General features: G+C 39.9%; 1 protein-coding gene across 2 annotated transcripts in view; it reads right to left on the reverse strand.

Moving 5' to 3' along the window:
• The window catches only part of LOC128210224 (nucleolar protein 14-like), a 47,659-nt gene that overhangs the window by 3,601 nt on the left and 22,304 nt on the right, over positions 1-21,754 (reverse strand). The window contains exons 18-20 of one of the 2 annotated variants that reach the window (XM_052914432.1): positions 20,195-20,248; positions 1,837-1,958; positions 1,177-1,265 (exon numbers count right to left, since the gene is read on the reverse strand). In XM_052914432.1, the coding sequence (XP_052770392.1) occupies positions 1,177-1,265; positions 1,837-1,958; positions 20,195-20,248 (265 nt within the window). The remainder of the gene's footprint in view (positions 1-1,176; positions 1,266-1,836; positions 1,959-20,194; positions 20,249-21,754) is intronic. The other variant, XM_052914430.1, reaches the window with a different exon arrangement.

Below are 21,754 nucleotides of genomic sequence, written 5' to 3' on the forward strand. Positions count from 1 at the left end.
AGATGCACATAATGCACCATATTTATGTACATAATGCACCATATCAATGTACATAATGCACCATTTTGATGTACATAATGCACCATCTTCATTCACGTAATGCACCATATTTATGTACATAACGCACCATATCGATGTACATAATGCACCATTTTGATGTACATAATGCACCATCTTCATTCACGTAATGCACCATATCAATGTACATAATGCACCATATTAATGTACATAATGCACCATATTGATGTACATAATGCACCTTATCAATGTACATAATGCACCATATCAATGTACATAATGCACCATATCAATGTACATAATGCGCCATGTTAATTCACATAATGCATCATATCAATGTACATAATGCACCATATTGATGTGCATAATGTGCCATGTTAATTCACATAATGCATCATATCAATGTACATAATGCACCATATTGATGTGCATAATGCACCATGTTAATTCACATAATGCACCATGTCAATGTACATAATGCACCATATCGATGTACATAATGCACCATATTGAATTACATAATGCACCATGTTAATTCACATAATGCACAATATCGATGCACCATATTTATGTACATAATGCACCATATCAATGTACATAATGCACCATTTTGATGTACATAATGCACCATCTTCATTCACGTAATGCACCATATTTATGTACATAATGCACCATATTTATGTACATAATGCACCATATTTATGTACATAATGCACCATATTTATGTACGTAATGCACCATATCAATGTACATAATCCACCATTTTGATGTACATAATGCACCATCTTCATTCACGTAATGCACCATATTTATGTACATAACGCACCATATCGATGTACATTATGCACCATGTTAATTCACATAATGCACCATATCGATGCACATAATGCACCATATTTATTCACATAACGCACCATATCGATGTACATTATGCACCATGTTGATTCACATAATGCACCATATCGATGCACATAATGCACCATATTTATGTACATAATGCACCATATCAATGTACATAATGCAACATTTTGATGTACATAATGCACCATCTTCATTCACGTAATGCACCATATTTATGTACATAACGCACCATATCGATGTACATTATGCACCATGTTAATTCACATAATGCTTTCTATAAACCATGTTTCACTCTACCTTTCATCTCCTTCTTGTACTTGTGCAGCAGTTTCTGTTTCTCATTGAAGTCCTTTGTACCTCGACGACCTTTCTTCCGCCCATCAAACCTGAAAGATTCGATGATTAAATGTTCAACAAGGCAATTAGAATACCAAGTTTGGTGATAACTGGTTGTATGCCAGCCAAATTTGGAGAGTGGACACTGTTAATACAGTTTTTGCCAAATCAAGGGTCATAACTCTATAGAGTTACTGAGGTCACATGGCTGGTTATCAATCCTCTCAAAGGTATTATGCCCATACACATTTTGACAAAATTTTGTGATGACTGGATAAAGGCTTCTAAAGTTATTGATCGGACAATACAAACATTAGGTAATTTCTATAAATAAAGGGCTATAACTCTCTTGTATGGCTGGTTATCAAACCGGTCCGAGATATTAAGCCCATCAAACATACTGGACTATTATTACATCAATAAGGACAGTACTATTTGTTTAATTATTGGCAATTCAAAGCCATAACTCTTGTTTCTATTACATCTCTGACTAAGTTTAGCAACAATCATGAATACATTTAGCACCTTGCACTCAAAGAAAGGGACAGTGATTTTTTATATAGATAGTTTATATGTTTATTTTATACATGTAGTTAATTGTGTTAAGTGCAAACAGCTTACTTCTCCTCCACCTTAGGTTCAAACATTTTCAGTGGTTTGGGTTTCTTCTTCTGCATGGCAAGGGGTTGTCTGCTCTTGCTAGAATACTCTTCACACTGGGAGACAAGTAACTCTATTCTGGTCTGCAAAGATAGGAAAACACATTGTCAAAACTGGGAAAATATTTTCTTGATCTAACTTCATAACAACACAATTTGTTGTCTTGGGCCAGTGGTCTATATATATATATAACCTATTTAGTTAAAACAAAATTGCACATTAGTCTGATACAGTAAAATAAGCAATTTCTTTTCCTTTTTTCAACAAGAGTGCCAACTATCACAAAATACATCCACCTTAATTTTAGGACACTAAGTTGGTTGATAAGTGATTGTACATTGAGCCAAATTTAGAGAGTGGACACTGTAAATGCAGTTTTTGCCAACTCAAGGGTCACAACTCTAGAGAGATTGAGGCAACATAGCTGGTTATTGAACCTGAACAAATTCTGACCCCATTTTGTGATGAGTGGACAAAGGCTAAATGTCTTTATCAGACGAGAACAATTTCAGGTTATTTATATAACTAAAGGGTGATAACTTTTGAGTGACTAGGGTGATATAGCTGGTTATCGACCTTGTTTGTGATATTATGCCCATACACATCCAAATTTGGTGATGACTGGACAAGGGCTCCTAAAGTTATTGATCGTACAAGAGCAATTGTGAGGTAATTGAAATAAAACCTTTGCAGTTAAGTATACTCATCCAAATTACTTTTCATATAGTGTTGTAATACAAAACATTTCAATAAAATGTGTACAGATGAATTTTATGCCTGCATTAAGAAAGGTTATGAATATAGGAAAAGTAATATGCAAAGCACACTGGAACAAAACGTTCAGTTACCCATCAAAATGGAATAATTGATACTATGGGCAAGACACAAGTCATTTGAAAATACCCTGTAAAACTACAGATCTTCACAATGGATTGATTTGGCATGATATCTTTATAAGTTGTAAGGAATAAATATCATCCCATAGTTTTAATGGTGTATGACAAGGGGGTTAATAGTTGGCATGCATTTTTCTGGTAGACACAGAATGAGCCATTCCATTCATTACATATTGACGCCTGACTTATTTAAGATATGAGATAAGTTCAAAGAATGCCTAAGAATTGAATTTGAATGAGAATAATTGCAAAAGGTGGATATTTTATGCAGGTGTTGCCAAGCAACGGGGGTCAAAGTTTGAAAGCTGTATATATGGATAGTTTTATATGGTATTCTTTCGTGATTTAACTGGTCTGAGTTACTGAAATAATGTCCAGAAATGCCTTCTACGTTAAATTTTCAAGTGACACTGGCTTTGTTAAGCCTTAAAGTTTTAAGTTGTTATCATAGTTTATTGATTATTTCGCATTTCAAATGACCATAAAATCAATTAATCTGACATGACAACAGATTGTAAATTATATGTATTGCTAGATATTCATAATACAAGGTAGGTACATATTGAACTCAAAGAAATGTACACAATGGACATTCAGGTTGAAAGAGAATTTCACCCTCTACAATACATTTCCAATATATGACAACAAAATTTTGTATTGATATAAAGATGAAAATAAATATCTTAAGATCTTTAGCATTGAAGTTAGTGCATCACAAGGAAAAACAAGAGGGCCATGATGGCCCTGTATCGCTCACCTGTAGCTTTGCTAAATAAAGTGAACATTCTGACCTATTATCATAAAGATCCAATGAAAAGTATGGCCCCTAGAGGCCACTCTTTTATTTGTCCCACTGACCTAGTTTTTTACCCCACATGACCCTATCAGTAGGCAATGCTTCAAACCAAATATTTAAGACCTAGTCCTTGTGGCTTCAGACAAGAAAATTTTAAAGTTTTTTCCTATATAAGCCTATGTAAAACTTGTGACACCCAGGGTGAGGCCTCTTTTCACCACAGGTGCACAAATTGAACAATCTTGGTAGCAGGCCACTAGGTTATGCCACATATAAAATGGCAATGTCTTGTTGGTTTAGACAAGAAGTTTTTTGTTCTATATAAGCCTATGCAAAACTTGTGACTCCCCCCAGGATAGGGCCTCTTCTCCCCAGGGGCATAAATTGAACAATCTTGGTAGAGGACCACTTGGTTATGATACATACCAAATATTGAATGCGTAGGCCTTGCATTTTCAGACAAGAAGATTTTTAAACACTTTCCTTATATAAGCCTATATCGAACTTGACCTACATTTTATAGAGATGATCATTCTGACCAAGTTGCATTGAGATTAGGCTAAAATTGTGACCTCTATTGTGTTCACAAGGTTTTTCTACTAATTGACCTAGTGACCTAGTTTTTGACCTGGGTTGACCCAATATGGAACTTGACCTAGCTTATGTTAAGATGATCATTCTGACCAAGTTTCATTAAGATAAGGGTAAAATTGTGACCTCTATTTTGTTCACAAGGTTTTTCTAATAATTGACCTAGTGACCTAGTTATTGACTTTGATGACCCAATATCGAACTTGACCCAGATTTTATAGAGATGATCATTCTGACCAAGTTGCATTAAGATTAGCCTAAAATTGTGACCTCTATTGTGTTCACAAGGTTTTTGTACTAATTGACCTAGTGACCTAGTTATTGACCGCGGATGACCCAATATCGAACTTGACCTAGATTTTATAGAGATGATCATTCTGACCAAGTTGCATTGAGATTAGGCTAAAATTGTGACCTCTATTGTGTTCACAAGGTTTTTGTACTAATTGACCTAGTGACCTAGTTATTGACCGTGAATGACCCAATATCAAACTTGACCTACATTTTACAGCGATGATCATTCTGACCAATTTGCATTGAGATTAGGCTAAAATTGTGACCTCTATTGTGTTCACAAGGTTTTTCTACTAATTGACCTAGTGACCTAGTTATTGACCGCGGATGACCCAATATCGAACTTGACCTAGATTTTATAGAGATGATCATTCTGACCAAGTTGCATTGAGATTAGGCTAAAATTGTGACCTCTAATGTGTTCACAAGGTATTTCTACTAATTGACCTACTGACCTAGTTTTTGACCCCAGATGACCCAATATCGAACTTGACCTAGATTTCATAGAGATGATCAGTCTGACCAAGTTTCATAAAGATTAGGTCAAAATTGTGACCTCTGTTGTGTTCACAAGGTTTTTCTAATAATTGACCTAGTGACCTAGTTATTGACTGCGGATGACCCAATATCGAACTCGATCTAGATTTTATAGAGATGATTATTCTGACCAAGTTGCATTGAGATTAGGCTAAAATTGTGACCTCTATTGTGTTCACAAGGTTTTTGTACTAATTGACCTAGTGACCTAGTTGTTGACCGCGGATGACCCAATATCGAACTTGACCTACATTTTATAGAGATGATCATTCTGACCAAGTTGCATTGAGATTAGGCTAAAATTGTGACCTCTATTGTGTTCACAAGGTCTTTCTACTAATTGACCTAGTGACCTAATTATTGACCGCGGATGACCCAATATCGAACTTGACCTAGATTTTATAGAGATGACCATTCTGACCAAGTTGCATTGAGATTAGGCTAAAATTGTGACCTCTATTGTGTTCACAAGGTTTTTCTACTAATTGACCTAGTGACCTAGTTTTTGACCCCAGATGACCCAATATCGAACTTGACCTACATTTTATAGAGATGATCAGTCTGACCAAGTTTCATAAAGATTAGGTCAAAATTGTGACCTCTATTGTGTTCACAAGCAATTGTGAACGGACGGACGGACGGACGGACGGACGGATGGACGACGGACGAAGAGTGATCACAAAAGCTCACCTTGTCACTACGTGACAGGTGAGCTAAAAATAGTTCTATCACTTTCTTATTTTAAGTTTCCTTGAACTAGGAAGCAATTACTGACACAATTTGGAAGAAGGAAATAACAGCTGCTGACAGCACTATAATTACATATGAATCATTAAACAATGAGATTTAGAGCCACATTTATAGTTGGTCATCTAATGATTACCACATGATGTCAATTAGTCGGAAGAATTTCCCTTTGGGATTGCTCCATTAGTAGAAATAAATGACAACACTGTTTCAAACACTTCCTTAATGTGAAAAAAGGAAATTAAAGCCTTCTTCCAAGAACATTTTCCAGGTAAAATATTTTTTTATTTCCGGACTTCCAAGAAGCTATGTTTAAAAAAATAATAAAATCAAAATCAAAGCTGAACATAATTTCAATGGAAAAGAAGAGCTTTATTATTTGTGTCAGACGCACTTCTATGTGGATTAGGGACTCCTTGTGACCCCATATCAGTAACATTTGAAAGGGTCTTATGTGAATGACAGAATATGTAACGATTACACAATGATGTGTATCAATTGATACCAAAATTACATGGCAGGCATCCAAATTTAACATAATTCCCAATGGCTCAATGTAATGGCAAGGTTATTTTCAAAATAAGAAACCAAAAGAGCAGTTCATATCATTAAAGCTGCACTCTCACAGATCAATTGTTTTGACAACTTTTTTATGTTTTGTCTAGGCATGAGCCATTTGTGTATAAATCTCTGGAAACCAGGGATAATTAGCTAAAGCTAAAAGCGTTACTACCGCTTTAAGAAAATGAAATGAATCAAACAATTGAGATCAGTTCTATTGTACGTTATCTAATACACTGATGCCAAAATTAGCTGATTCTGAGACCAAAAAGAAGAAGTCAAAACTGTCAAATTGTGAGAGTGCAACTTTAGTTTTTCCCACCCAAGGGACAGATAAAATCCATCACTTTGCCAATGCAAGATTTTCTTTGCTCTCACTAAAAAATCAACAAGGAATTTGTTTGCCTTCTAAATCAATAGCTTTACATTCACATAACAAAACTTTATTCATAAATTTAATCAGTTAAGTTCCCTCAATGGCCATCTCATCAATGCACATATTCCATGAACGCTTTTTTCATCAATGATTCTGAGTAGTTATAGTATTGATTTCAAAACTCATTCATGACTTTATTGTTTAGTTTAAAGCTGCACTCTCACAGATATACCGAAAAACCATTTTTATAGCTTTAAAAATAAAAAAAATTGTCTTGGAAAAAGCAATTTACTGTGTAAATATCTGCAAACCAATCATATAAGATTGCTGACAAAAAAACAGAACAAAGATTTTCATATTTCCGTTCGAAAATTAATGTTTTCTGGCTTAAACCGTTACTAACAGTTTAAGAACAAGAGCTGTCACAGAGACAGCACGCTCGACTATTCCGCCGCTTTTCAGTGTAAGGATTGAAAAGTTTTGGCTAAACATGCATGTATCACTGTTAGATTAGATTTCAATGCAATACATGATGTGCGGAGATATTAACATAAATGTGGTAACATGCAAAATTTTAAGCAGAATTTTTAAGTCTAATAATAAAGGGCCATTATTTGCAAAACACAGTTATCTAACTTGATTATTCAATTAGGTTGGGTGGTTAAATACCATTGTATAAAGTCTTAATGCAATACATCAAGTAGTTGCTGAGATATTATCCTATATGTGCTAACATGCAAGACCTTAACCAGAATTTCTAAGTCGCATAATAAAGGGGCAAAAATTATATAATATGAAAGATAGAGTTATCTTACTTGATTACCAGAAGGTTAAATGGTTGGGAGCCTGTGTGTAAAGTTTCAATGCAATACATGATGTATTTGTGAAGCATTGACTTAAAAGTGGTAACATGCAAAACCTTTATCAGAATTTCTATGTTGAATAAAAAAGGGGCCATTATTTGAATTTAATGCAAACTAGAGTTATCTAACTTGGTTATTTAAATAGATTGGATGGTTGAGTACCATTTTATAAAGTCTCAATGCAATTCATCCAGTAGTTGCTGAGATATTAACCTATGTGTGCTTACATGTAAAACCTTAACCAGAATTTCTGAGTCAAATATAAAATTAAATGCAAACTAGATATCTAACTTGGTAAATTAAGTAGGTTGGATGGTTGAGTACCATTGTATCAAGTCTCAATGCAATACCTCAAGCAGTTACTGAGATATTAACCTATGTGTGCTTGCACGCAAAACCTTAACCAGAATTTCTAAGTCAAATAATCAAGGCCTATTATTTGCATTAAATGAAAACTAGAGTTATCTAACTTGGTTAATTAAGTAGGTTGGATAGTTGAGTACCATTGTATCAAGTCTCAATGCAATACCTCAAGTAGTTGCTGAGATATTAACCTATGTGTGCTTGCACGCAAAACCTTAACCAGAATTTCTAAGTCAAATAATAAAGGCCTATTATTGGCATTAAATGCAAAGTAGAGTTATCAAACTTGGTTAATTAAGTAGTTTGGATGGTTGAGTACCATTGTATAAAGTCTCAATGCAATACCTCAAGTAGTTGCTGAGATATTAACCTATGTGTGCTTGCACGCAAAACCTTAACCAAGGGGTGACGCCGACACAGACACCGACGCCGACGCTTGGGTGAGTAGTATAGCTCTCCTTATTCTTCGAATAGTCGAGCTAAAAATGCATAAAACTTAAATATAAAAATATGCGATCTAATTTTTTGTCAGCAGTATTAAATAACTGGGTTCCATGGAATTTCACAAAAATTGGCTTGTTCCAAGACAAAACAAGAGCTGTCACAGTATGTGACGAATGCCCCCGAATGTGACATTGACCTATGAACAAGGTCAGTACATGAAAAGTTGATCTTGCCTTTACGTGTCAAATACATATGGCAAGTTATTTTAAATTGCCTCTGAACATAAAAAATACCACCCATACTTGACAACCTACACTGTTATGTCCTTATATTCAGAATTCCCTTGTGAATAAACACTTAGTGTATCTTTCACCTTAGAGGTAGGGACATGGGTCTTACACACGACACGTCGTCTTGGTATGTGGAAAACATGTAGCAAGTGATTTTAAAATCTGTCCATACAAGAGAAAGTTACAGCCCGGACACGACAACCTATACTCTATGTCCTTATGTGCAGCACTCCATTGTGAATAAACACTAAGTGTGACCTTGACCTTTCAGGCAGGGACACGGGTCTTGCACGCGACACGTCGTCTTGGTATGTGGAACACATTCGGCAAGTTATTTTAAAATCTGTCCATACAAGAGACAGTTACAGCCCGGACACGACAACCTATACTCTATGTCCTTATATGCAGCACTCCATTGTGAATAAACACTTAGTGTGACCTTGACCTTTGAGGTAGGGACACGGGTCTTGCACGCAACACGTCGTCTTGGTATGTGGAACACATGTGGCAAGTTATTTTAAAATCTGTCCATACAAGGGAAAGTTACAGCCCGGACACGACAACCTATACTCTATGTCCTTATATGCAGCACTCCATTGTAAATAAACACAAAGTGTGACCTTGACCTTTGAGGTAGGGACGTGGGTCTTGCACGCAACACGTCGTCTTGGTATGTGGAACACATGTGGCAAGTTATTTTAAAATCTGTCCATACAAGAGAAAGTTACAGCCCGGACACGACAACCTATACTCTATGTCCCTATATGCAGCACTCCATTGTGAATAAACACTAAGTGTGACCTTGACCTTTGAGGTAGGGACGTGGGTCTTGCACGTGACACGTCGTCTTGGTATGTGGAACACATTCGGCAAGTTATTTTAAAATCTGTCCATACAAGGGAAAGTTACTGCCCGGACACGACAACCTATACTCTATGTCCTTATATGCAGCACTCCATTGTGAATAAACACTAAGTGTGACCTTGACCTTTGAGGTAGGGACACGAGTCTTGCACGCGACACGTCGTCTTGGTATGTGGAACACATGTGGCAAGTTATTTGAAAATCTGTCCATACAAGGGAAAGTTACAGAGCCGGACAGACGGACGGACAGACAGACGGATGGTGCGATTTTAATATGCCCACCTTGGGGGCATAAAAATAAAAAAGTTGTAAAAATGTTCAATCTGTGAGAGTGCATATAAACTGCTTTTGCAAGGAATACTTTCAACTTATTTTGTGACACTCACTTAATATTCAATTCAAAAAGGTGTCATATTGCTCATCGAAAAGATGACCCCTAACTGTATGAAATGTTACCTGTATAGACTCTGGGTAGTTGTCTGTGGGCAGACATTTACACATGGAGACCACTGACCCCTAACTGTATGAAATGTTACCTGTATAAACTCTGGGTAGTGTTCTGTGGGCAGACATTTACACATGGAGACCACTGACCCCTAACTGTATGAAATGTTACCTGTATATACTCTGGGTAGTGTTCTGTGGGCAGACATTTACACATGGAGACCACTGATCCCTAACTGTATGAAATGTTACCTGTATAGACTCTGGGTAGTTGTCTGTGGGCATACATTTTCACATGGACACCACTGACCCCTAACTGTATATAATGTTACCTGTATAGACTCTGGGTAGTGTTCTGTGGGCAGACATTTACACATGGAGACCACTGATCCCTAACTGTATGAAATATTACCTGTATAGACTCTGGGTAGTGTTCTGTGGGCAGACATTTACACATGGAGATCACTGACCCCTAACTGTATGAAATGTTACCTGTATATACTCTGGGTAGTGTTCTGTGGACAGACATTTACACATGGAGACCACTGATCCCTAACTATATGAAATGTTACCTGTATAGACTCTGGGTAGTGTTCTGTGGGCAGACATTTACACATGGAGACCACTGACCCCTAACTGTATGAAATGTTACCTGTATAGACTATGGGTAGTGTTCTGTGGGCATACATTTACACATGGAGACCATTGATCCCTAACTGTATGAAATGTTACCTGTATAGACTCTGGGTAGTGTTCTGTGGGCAGACATTTACACATGGACACCACTGACCCCTAATTGTATGAAATGTTACCTGTATAGACTCTGGGTAGTGTTCTGTGGGCAGACATTAACACATGGAGACCACCGATCCCTAACTGTATGAAATGTTACCTGTATAGACTCTGGGTAGTGTTCTGTGGGCAGACATTTACACATGGAGACCACTGATCCCTAACTGTATGAAATGTTACCTGTATAGACTCTGGGTAGTGTTCTGTGGGCATACATTTACATATGGAGACCACTGATCCCTAACTGTATGAAATGTTACCTGTATAGACTCTGGGTAGTGTTCTGTGGGCATACATTTACACATGGAGATCACTGACCCCTAACTGTATGAAATGTTACCTGTATAGACTCTGGGTAGTGTTCTGTGGGCAGACATTTACACATGGAGACCACTGATCCCTAACTGTATGAAATGTTACCTGTATAGACTCTGGGTAGTGTTCTGTGGGCATACATTTACACATGGACACCACTGACCCCTAACTGTATGAAATGTTACCTGTATATACTCTGGGTAGTGTTCTGTGGGCATACATTTACATATGGAGACCACTGATCCCTAACTGTATGAAATGTTACCTGTATAGACTCTGGGTAGTGTTCTGTGGGCATACATTTACACATGGAGACCACTGACCCCTAACTGTATGAAATGGTACCTGTATAGACTCTGGGTAGTGTTCTGTGGGCAGATATTTACACATGGACACCACTGATCCCTAACTGTATGAAATGTTACCTGTATAGACTCTGGGTAGTGTTCTGTGGGCAGACATTTACACATGGACACCACTGATCCCTAACTGTATGAAATGTTACCTGTATATACTCTGGTTAGTGTTCTGTGGGCAGACATTTACACATGGAGATCACTGACACCTAACTGTATGAAATGTTACCTGTATAGACTCTGGGAAGTGTTCTGTGGGCAGACATTTACACATGGACACCACTGACACCTAACTGTATGAAATGTTACCTGTATATACTCTGGGTAGTGTTCTGTGGGCAGACATTTACACATGGAGACCACTGACCCCTAACTGTATGAAATGTTACCTGTATAGACTCTGGGTAGTGTTCTGTGGGCAGACATTTACACATGGACACCACTGACCCCTAACTGTATGAAATGTTACCTGTATAGACTCTGGGTAGTGTTCTGTGGGCATACATTTACACATGGAGATCACTGACCCCTAACTGTATGAAATGTTACCTGTATAGACTCTGGGTAGTTGTCTGTGGGCATACATTTACACATGGAGACCACTGACCCCTAACTGTATGAAATGTTACCTGTATAGACTCTGGGTAGTGTTCTGTGGGCAGACATTTACACATGGAGACCACTGATCCCTAACTGTATGAAATGTTACCTGTATAGACTCTGGGTAGTGTTCTGTGGGCAGACATTTACACATGGAGACCACCGACCCCTAACTGTATGAAATGTTACCTGTATAGACTCTGGGTAGTGTTCTGTGGGCAGACATTTACACATGGACACCACTGATCCCTAACTGTATGAAATGTTACCTGTATATACTCTGGTTAGTGTTCTGTGGGCAGACATTTACACATGGAGATCACTGACACCTAACTGTATGAAATGTTACCTGTATAGACTCTGGGAAGTGTTCTGTGGGCAGACATTTACATATGGAGACCACTGATCCCTAACTGTATGAAATGTTACCTGTATAGACTCTGGGTAGTGTTCTGTGGGCATACATTTACACATGGAGACCACTGACCCCTAACTGTATGAAATGGTACCTGTATAGACTCTGGGTAGTGTTCTGTGGGCAGATATTTACACATGGACACCACTGATCCCTAACTGTATGAAATGTTACCTGTATAGACTCTGGGTAGTGTTCTGTGGGCAGACATTTACACATGGACACCACTGATCCCTAACTGTATGAAATGTTACCTGTATATACTCTGGTTAGTGTTCTGTGGGCAGACATTTACACATGGAGATCACTGACACCTAACTGTATGAAATGTTACCTGTATAGACTCTGGGAAGTGTTCTGTGGGCAGACATTTACACATGGACACCACTGACACCTAACTGTATGAAATGTTACCTGTATATACTCTGGGTAGTGTTCTGTGGGCAGACATTTACACATGGAGACCACTGACCCCTAACTGTATGAAATGTTACCTGTATAGACTCTGGGTAGTGTTCTGTGGGCAGACATTTACACATGGACACCACTGACCCCTAACTGTATGAAATGTTACCTGTATAGACTCTGGGTAGTGTTCTGTGGGCATACATTTACACATGGAGATCACTGACCCCTAACTGTATGAAATGTTACCTGTATAGACTCTGGGTAGTTGTCTGTGGGCATACATTTACACATGGAGACCACTGACCCCTAACTGTATGAAATGTTACCTGTATAGACTCTGGGTAGTGTTCTGTGGGCAGACATTTACACATGGAGACCACTGATCCCTAACTGTATGAAATGTTACCTGTATAGACTCTGGGTAGTGTTCTGTGGGCAGACATTTACACATGGAGACCACCGACCCCTAACTGTATGAAATGTTACCTGTATAGACTCTGGGTAGTGTTCTGTGGGCAGACATTTACACATGGACACCACTGATCCCTAACTGTATGAAATGTTACCTGTATATACTCTGGTTAGTGGTCTGTGGGCAGACATTTACACATGGAGATCACTGACACCTAACTGTATGAAATGTTACCTGTATAGACTCTGGGAAGTGTTCTGTGGGCAGACATTTACACATGGACACCACTGACACCTAACTGTATGAAATGTTACCTGTATATACTCTGGGTAGTGTTCTGTGGGCAGACATTTACACATGGAGACCACTGATCCCTAACTGTATGCAATGTTACCTGTATAGACACTGGGTAGTGTTCTGTGGGCAGACATTTACACATGGAGATCACTGACCCCTAACTGTATGAAATGTTACCTGTATAGACTCTGGGTAGTGTTCTGTAGGCATAAATTTACACATGGAGATCACTGATCCCTAACTGTATGAAATGTTACCTGTATAGACTCTGGGTAGTTGTCTGTGGGCAGACATTTACACATGGAGACCACTGATCCCTAACTGTATGAAATGTTACCTGTATAGACTCTTGGTAGTGTTCTGTGGGCAGACATTTACACATGGAGACCACTGACCCCTAACTGTATGAAATGTTACCTGTATAGACTCTGGGTAGTGTTCTGTGGGCAGACATTTACACATGGACACCACTGACCCCTAACTGTATGAAATGTTACCTGTATAGACTCTGGGTAGTGTTCTGTGGGCAGACATTTACACATGGACACCACTGACCCCTAACTGTATGAAATGTTACCTGTATAGACTCTGGGTAGTGTTCTGTGGGCATACATTCACACATGGAGACCACTGACCCCTAACTGTATGAAATGTTACCTGTATAGACTCTGGGTAGTGTTCTGTGGGCAGACATTAACACATGGAGACCACTGACCCCTAACTGTATGAAATGTTACCTGTATATACTCTGGGTAGTGTTCTGTGGGCAGACATTTACACATGGAGACCACTGACCCCTAACTGTATGAAATGTTACCTGTATAGACTCTGGGTAGTGTTCTGTGGGCATACATTTACACATGGAGATCACTGATCCCTAACTGTATGAAATGTTACCTGTATAGACTCTGGGTAGTGTTCTGTGGGCAGACATTTACACATGGAGACCACTGACCCCTAACTGTATGAAATGTTACCTGTATAGACTCTGGGTAGTGTTCTGTGGGCAGACATCAACACATGGAGATCACTGACCCCTAACTGTATGAAATGTTACCTGTATAGACTCTGGGTAGTGTTCTGTGGGCAGACATTTACACATGGAGACAACTGACCCTAACTGTATGAAATGTTACCTGTATATACTCTGGGTAGTGTTCTGTGGGCAGACATTTACACATGGACACCACTGACCCCTAACTGTATGAAATGTTACCTGTATAGACTCTGGGTAGTGTTCTGTGGGCAGACATTTACACATGGAGATCACTGATCCCTAACTGTATGAAATGTTACCTGTATAGACTCTGGGTAGTGTTCTGTGGGCAGACATTTACACATGGAGACCACTGACCCCTAACTGTATGAAATGTTACCTGTATAGACTCTGGGTAGTGTTCTGTGGGCAGACATCAACACATGGAGATCACTGATCCCTAACTGTATGAAATGTTACCTGTATAGACTCTGGGTAGTTGTCTGTGGGCATACATTTACACATGGAGATCACTGACCCCTAACTGTATGAAATGTTACCTGTATATACTCTGGGTAGTGTTCTGTGGGCAGACATTTACACATGGAGACCACTGACCCCTAACTGTATGAAATGTTACCTGTATAGACTCTGGGTAGTTGTCTGTGGGCAGACATTTACACATGGAGATCACTGATCCCTAACTGTATGAAATGTTACCTGTATAGACTCTGGGTAGTGTTCTGTGGGCATACATTTACACATGGAGACCACTGACCCCTAACTGTATGAAATGTTACCTGTATAGACTCTGGGTAGTGTTCTGTGGGCAGACATCAACACATGGAGATCACTGACCCCTAACTGTATGAAATGTTACCTGTATAGACTCTGGGTAGTGTTCTGTGGGCAGACATTAACACATGGAGACCACTGACCCCTAACTGTATGAAATGTTACCTGTATATACTCTGGGTAGTGTTCTGTGGGCAGACATTTACACATGGAGACCACTGACCCCTAACTGTATGAAATGTTACCTGTATAGACTCTGGGTAGTGTTCTGTGGGCAGACATTTACACATGGAGATCACTGATCCCTAACTGTATGAAATGTTACCTGTATAGACTCTGGGTAGTGTTCTGTGGGCAGACATTTACACATGGAGACCACTGACCCCTAACTGTATGAAATGTTACCTGTATAGACTCTGGGTAGTGTTCTGTGGGCAGACATCAACACATGGAGATCACTGATCCCTAACTGTTTGAAATGTTACCTGTTTAGACTCTGGGTAGTTGTCTGTGGGCATACATTTACACATGGAGATCACTGACCCCTAACTGTATGAAATGTTACCTGTATAGACTCTGGGTAGTGTTCTGTGGGCATTCATTTACACATGGAAATCACTGACCCCTAACTGTATGAAATGTTACCTGTATAGACTCTGGGTAGTTGTCTGTGGGCAGACATTTACACATGGAGATCACTGACCACTAACTGTATAAAATGTTACCTGTATAGACGCTGGGTAGTTGTCTGTGGGCATACATTTACACATGGAGATCACTGACCACTAACTGTATAAAATGTTACCTGTATAGGCTCTGGGTAGTGTTCTGTGGGCATACATTTACACATGGAGACAACTGATCCCTAATTGTATGAAATGTTACCTGTATAGACTCTGGGTAGTGTTCTGTGGGCAGACATTAACACATGGAGACCACTGATCCCTAACTGTATGAAATGTTACCTGTATAGACTCTGGGTAGTGTTCTGTGGGCATACATTTACACATGGAGACCACTGACCCCTAACTGTATGAAATGTTACCTGTTTAGACTCTGGGTAGTGTTCTGTGGGCATACATTTACACATTGAGACCACTGATCCCTAACTGTATGAAATGTTACCTGTATAGACTCTGGGTAGTTGTCTGTGGGCATACATTTACACATGGAGACCACTGACCCCTAATTGTATGAAATGTTACCTGTATAGACTCTGGGTAGTGTTCTGTGGGCAGACATTTACACATGGAGACCACTGATCCCTAACTGTATGAAATGTTACCTGTATAGACTCTGGGTAGTGTTCTGTGGGCAGACATTTACACATGGAGACCACTGACCCCTAACTGTATGAAATGTTACCTGTATAGACTCTGGGTAGTGTTCTGTGGGCAGACATTTACACATGGAGACCACTGATCCCTAACTGTATGAAATGTTATCTGTATAGACACTGGGTAGTGTTCTGTGGGCAGACATTTACACATGGAGACCACTGATCCCTAACTGTATGAAATGTTACCTGTATAGACACTGGGTAGTGTTCTGTGGGCAGACATTTACACATGGAGATCAATGACCCCTAACTGTATGAAATGTTACCGTATATAGAATCTGGGTAGTGTTCTGTGGGCATACATTTACACATGGAGACCACTGACCCCTAACTGTATGAAATCATACCTGTTTAGACTCTGGGCAGTTGTCTGTGGGCAGACATTTACACATGGAGATCACTGACCCCTAACTATATGAAATGTTACCTGTATAGACTCTGGGTAGTGTTCTGTGTGCAGACATTTACACATGGAGACCACTGATCCCTAACTGTATGAAATGTTACCTGTATAGACTCTGGGTAGTGTTCTGTGGGCAGACATTTACACATGGAGACCACTGACCCCTAACTGTATGAAATGTTACCTGTATAGACTCTGGGTAGTGTTCTGTGGGCAGACATTTACACATGGAGACCAATGATCCCTAACTGTATGAAATGTTACCTGTATAGACACTGGGTAGTGTTCTGTGGGCAGACATTTACACATGGAGATCACTGACCCCTAACTGTATGAAATGTTACCTGTATAGACTCTGGGTAGTGTTCTGTGGGCATACATTTACACATGGAGACCACTGATCCCTAACTGTATGAAATGTTACCTGTTTAGACTCTGGGTAGTTGTCAGTGGGCAGACATTTACACATGGAGATCACTGACCCCTAACTGTATGAAATGTTACCTGTATAGACTCTGGGTAGTGTTCTGTGGGCATACATTTACACATGGAGACCACTGACCCCTAACTGTATGAAATGTTACCTGTATAGACTCTGGGTAGTGTTCTGTGGGCATACATTTACACATAGACACCACTGACCCCTAACTGTATGAAATGTTACCTGTATAGACTCTGGGTAGTGTTCTGTGGGCAGACATTTACACATGGAGACCACTGACCCCTAACTGTATGAAATGTTAATTGTATAGACTCTGGGTAGTGTTCTGTGGGCAGACATTAACACATGGAGACCAGTGACCCCTAACTGTATGAAATGTTACCTGTATAGACTCTGGGTAGTGTTCTGTGGGCAGACATTAACACATGGAGACCACTGACCCCTAACTGTATGAAATGTTACCTGTATAGACTCTGGGTAGTGTTCTGTGGGCAGACATTTACACATGGACACCACTGATCCCTAACTGTATGAAATGTTACCTGTATAGACTCTGGGTAGTGTTCTGTGTGCAGATATTTACACATGGATACCACTGATCCCTAACTGTATGAAATGTTACCTGTATAGACTCTGGGTAGTTGTCTGTGGGCAGACATTTACACATGGAGACCACTGACCCCTAACTGTATAACATGTTACCTGTTTAGACTCTGGGTAGTTGTCTGTGGGCAGACATTTACACATGGAGACCACCGACCCCTAACTGTATGAAATGTTACCTGTATAGACTCTGGGTAGTGTTCTGTGGGCAGACATTTACACATGGACACCACTGATCCCTAACTGTATGAAATGTTACCTGTTTAGACTCTGGGTAGTGTTCTGTGGGCATACATTTACACATGGAGACCACTGATCCCTAACTGTATGAAATGTTACCTGTTTAGACTCTGGGTAGTTGTCTGTGGGCAGACATTTACACATGGAGATCACTGACCCCTAACTGTATGAAATGTTACCTGTATAAACTCTGGGTAGTGTTCTGTGGGCAGACATTTACACATGGACACCACTGATCCCTAACTGTATGAAATGTTACCTGTATAGACTCTGGGTAGTGTTCTGTGGGCATACATTTACACATGGAGACCACTGATCCCTAACTTTATGAAATGTTACCTGTATAGACTCTGGGTAGTGTTCTGTGGGCAGACATTTACACATGGAGATCACTGAAAACTAACTGTATGAAATGTTACCTGTATAGACTCTGGGTAGTTGTCTGTGGGCATACATTTACACATGGAGACCACTGATCCCTAACTGTATGAAATGTTACCTGTATAGACTCTGGGTAGTGTTCTGTGGGCAGACATTTACACATGGAGACCACTGATCCCTAATTGTATGAAATGTTACCTGTATAGACTCTGGGTAGTTGTCTGTGGGCAGACATTTACACATTGAGATCACTGACCACTAACTGTATGAAATGTTACCTGTATAGACTCTGGGTAGTTGTCTGTGGGCATACATTTACACATGGACACCACTGACCCCTAACTGTATGAAATGTTACCTGTATAGACTCTGGGTAGTGTTCTGTGGGCAGACATTTACACATGGAGACCACTGACCCCTAACTGTATGAAATGTTACCTGTATAGTCTCTGGGTAGTGTTCTGGGGGCAGACATTTACACATGGAGACCACTGATCCCTAACTGTATGAAATGTTACCTGTATAGACTCTGGGTAGTGTTCTGTGGGCATACATTTACACATGGAGACCACTGACCCCTAACTGTATGAAATGTTACCTGTATAGACTCTGGGTAGTGTTCTGTGGGCATACATTTACACATGGACACCACTGACCCCTAACTGTATGAAATGTTACCTGTATATACTCTGGGTAGTGTTCTGTGGGCAGACATTTACACATGGAGACCACTGACCCCTAACTGTATGAAATGTTACCTGTATAGACTCTGGGTAGTGTTCTGTGGGCAGACATTTACACATGGAGACCACTGATCCCTAACTGTATGAAATGTTACCTGTATAGACTCTGGGTAGTTGTCTGTGGGCAGACATTTACACATGGAGACCACTGATCCCTAACTGTATGAAATGTTACCTGTATAGACTCTGGGTAGTTGTCTGTGGACAGACATTTACACATGGAGACCACTGACCCCTAACTGTATGAAATGTTACCTGTATAGACTCTGGGTAGTGTTCTGTGGGCAGACATTTACACATGGAGACCACTGATCCCTAACTGTATGAAATGTTACCTGTATAGACTCTGGGTAGTGTTCTGTGGGCAGACATTTACACATGGAGACCACTGATCCCTAACTGTATGAAATGTTACCTGTATAGACTCTGGGTAGTGTTCTGTGGGCAGACATTTACACATGGAGACCACCTGATCCCTAACTGTATGAAATGTTACCTGTATAGACTCTGGGTAGTGTTCTGTGGGCAGACATTTACACATGGAGACCACTGACCCCTAACTGTATGAAATGTTACCTGTATAGACTCTGGGTAGTGTTCTGTGGGCAGACATTTACACATGGAGATCACTGACCCCTAACTGTATGAAATGTTACCTGTATAGACTCTGGGTAGTTGTCTGTGGGCAGACATTTACACATGGAGACCACTGACCCCTAACTGTATGAAATGTTACCTGTATAGACTCTGGGTAGTTGTCTGTGGGCAGACATTTACACATGGAGACCACCTGACCCCTAACTGTATGAAATGTTACCTGTATAGACTCTGGGTAGTGTTTTGTGGGCAGACATTTACACATGGACACCACTGATCCCTAACTGTATGAAATGTTACCTGTTATAGACTCTGGGTAGTGTTCTGTGGGCATACATTTACACATGGAGACCACTGATCCCTAACTGTATGAAATGTTACCTGTATAGACTCTGGGTAGTGTTCTGTGGGCAGACATTTACACATGGAGACCACTGACCCCTAACTGTATGAAATGTTACCTGTATTAGACTCTGGGTAGTTGTCTGTGGGCAGACATTTACACATGGAGATCACTGACCCCTAACTGTATGAAATGTTACCTGTATAGACTCTGGGTAGTGTTCTGTGGGCAGACATTTACACATGGAGCACCACTGATCCCTAACTGTATGAAATGTTACCTGTATAGACTCTGGGTAGTGTTCTGTGGGCAGACATTTACACATGGAGACCACTGATCCCTAACTGTATGAAATGTTACCTGTATAGACTCTGGGTAGTGTTCTGTGGGCAGACATTTACACATGGAGATCACTGAAACCTAACTGTATGAAATGTTACCTGTATAGACTCTGGGTAGTTGTCTGTGGGCATACATTTACACATGGAGACCACTGATCCCTAACTGTATGAAATGTTACCTGTATAGACTCTGGGTAGTGTTCTGTGGGCAGACATTTACACATGGAGACCACTTATCCCTAATTGTATGAAATGTTACCTGTATAGACTCTGGGTAGTTGTCTGTGGGCAGACATTTACACATGGAGATCACTGACCACTAACTGTATGAAATGTTACCTGTATAGACTCTGGGTAGTTGTCTGTGGGCATACATTTACACATGGACACCACTGACCCCTAACTGTATGAAATGTTACCTGTATAGACTCTGGGTAGTGTTCTGTGGGCATACATTTACACATGGAGACCACTGACCCCTAACTGTATGAAATGTTACCTGTATAGACTCTGGGTAGTGTTCTGTGGGCAGACATTTACACATGGAGACCACTGATCCCTAACTGTATGAAATGTTACCTGTATAGACTCTGGGTAGTGTTCTGTGGGCATACATTTACACATGGAGACCACTGACCCCTAACTGTATGAAATGTTACCTGTATAGACTCTGGGTAGTGTTCTGTGGGCATACATTTACACATGGACACCACTGACTCCCTAACTGTATGAAATGTTACCTGTATAGACTCTGGGTAGTGTTCTGTGGGCATACATTTACACATGGAGATCACTGACCCCTAACTGTATGAAATGTTACCTGTATAGACTCTGGGTAGTGTTCTGTGGGCATACATTTACACATGGAGACCACTGATCCCTAACTGTATGAAATGTTACCTGTATAGACTCTGGGTAGTGTTCTGTGGGCAGACATTTACACATGGAGACCACTGACCCCTAACTGTATGAAATGTTACCTGTATAGACTCTGGGTAGTTGTCTGTGGGCAGAC

Source organism: Mya arenaria, chromosome 12 (genome assembly GCF_026914265.1).
Source record: "Mya arenaria isolate MELC-2E11 chromosome 12, ASM2691426v1".
Classification (NCBI taxonomy): domain Eukaryota; kingdom Metazoa; phylum Mollusca; class Bivalvia; order Myida; family Myidae; genus Mya; species Mya arenaria.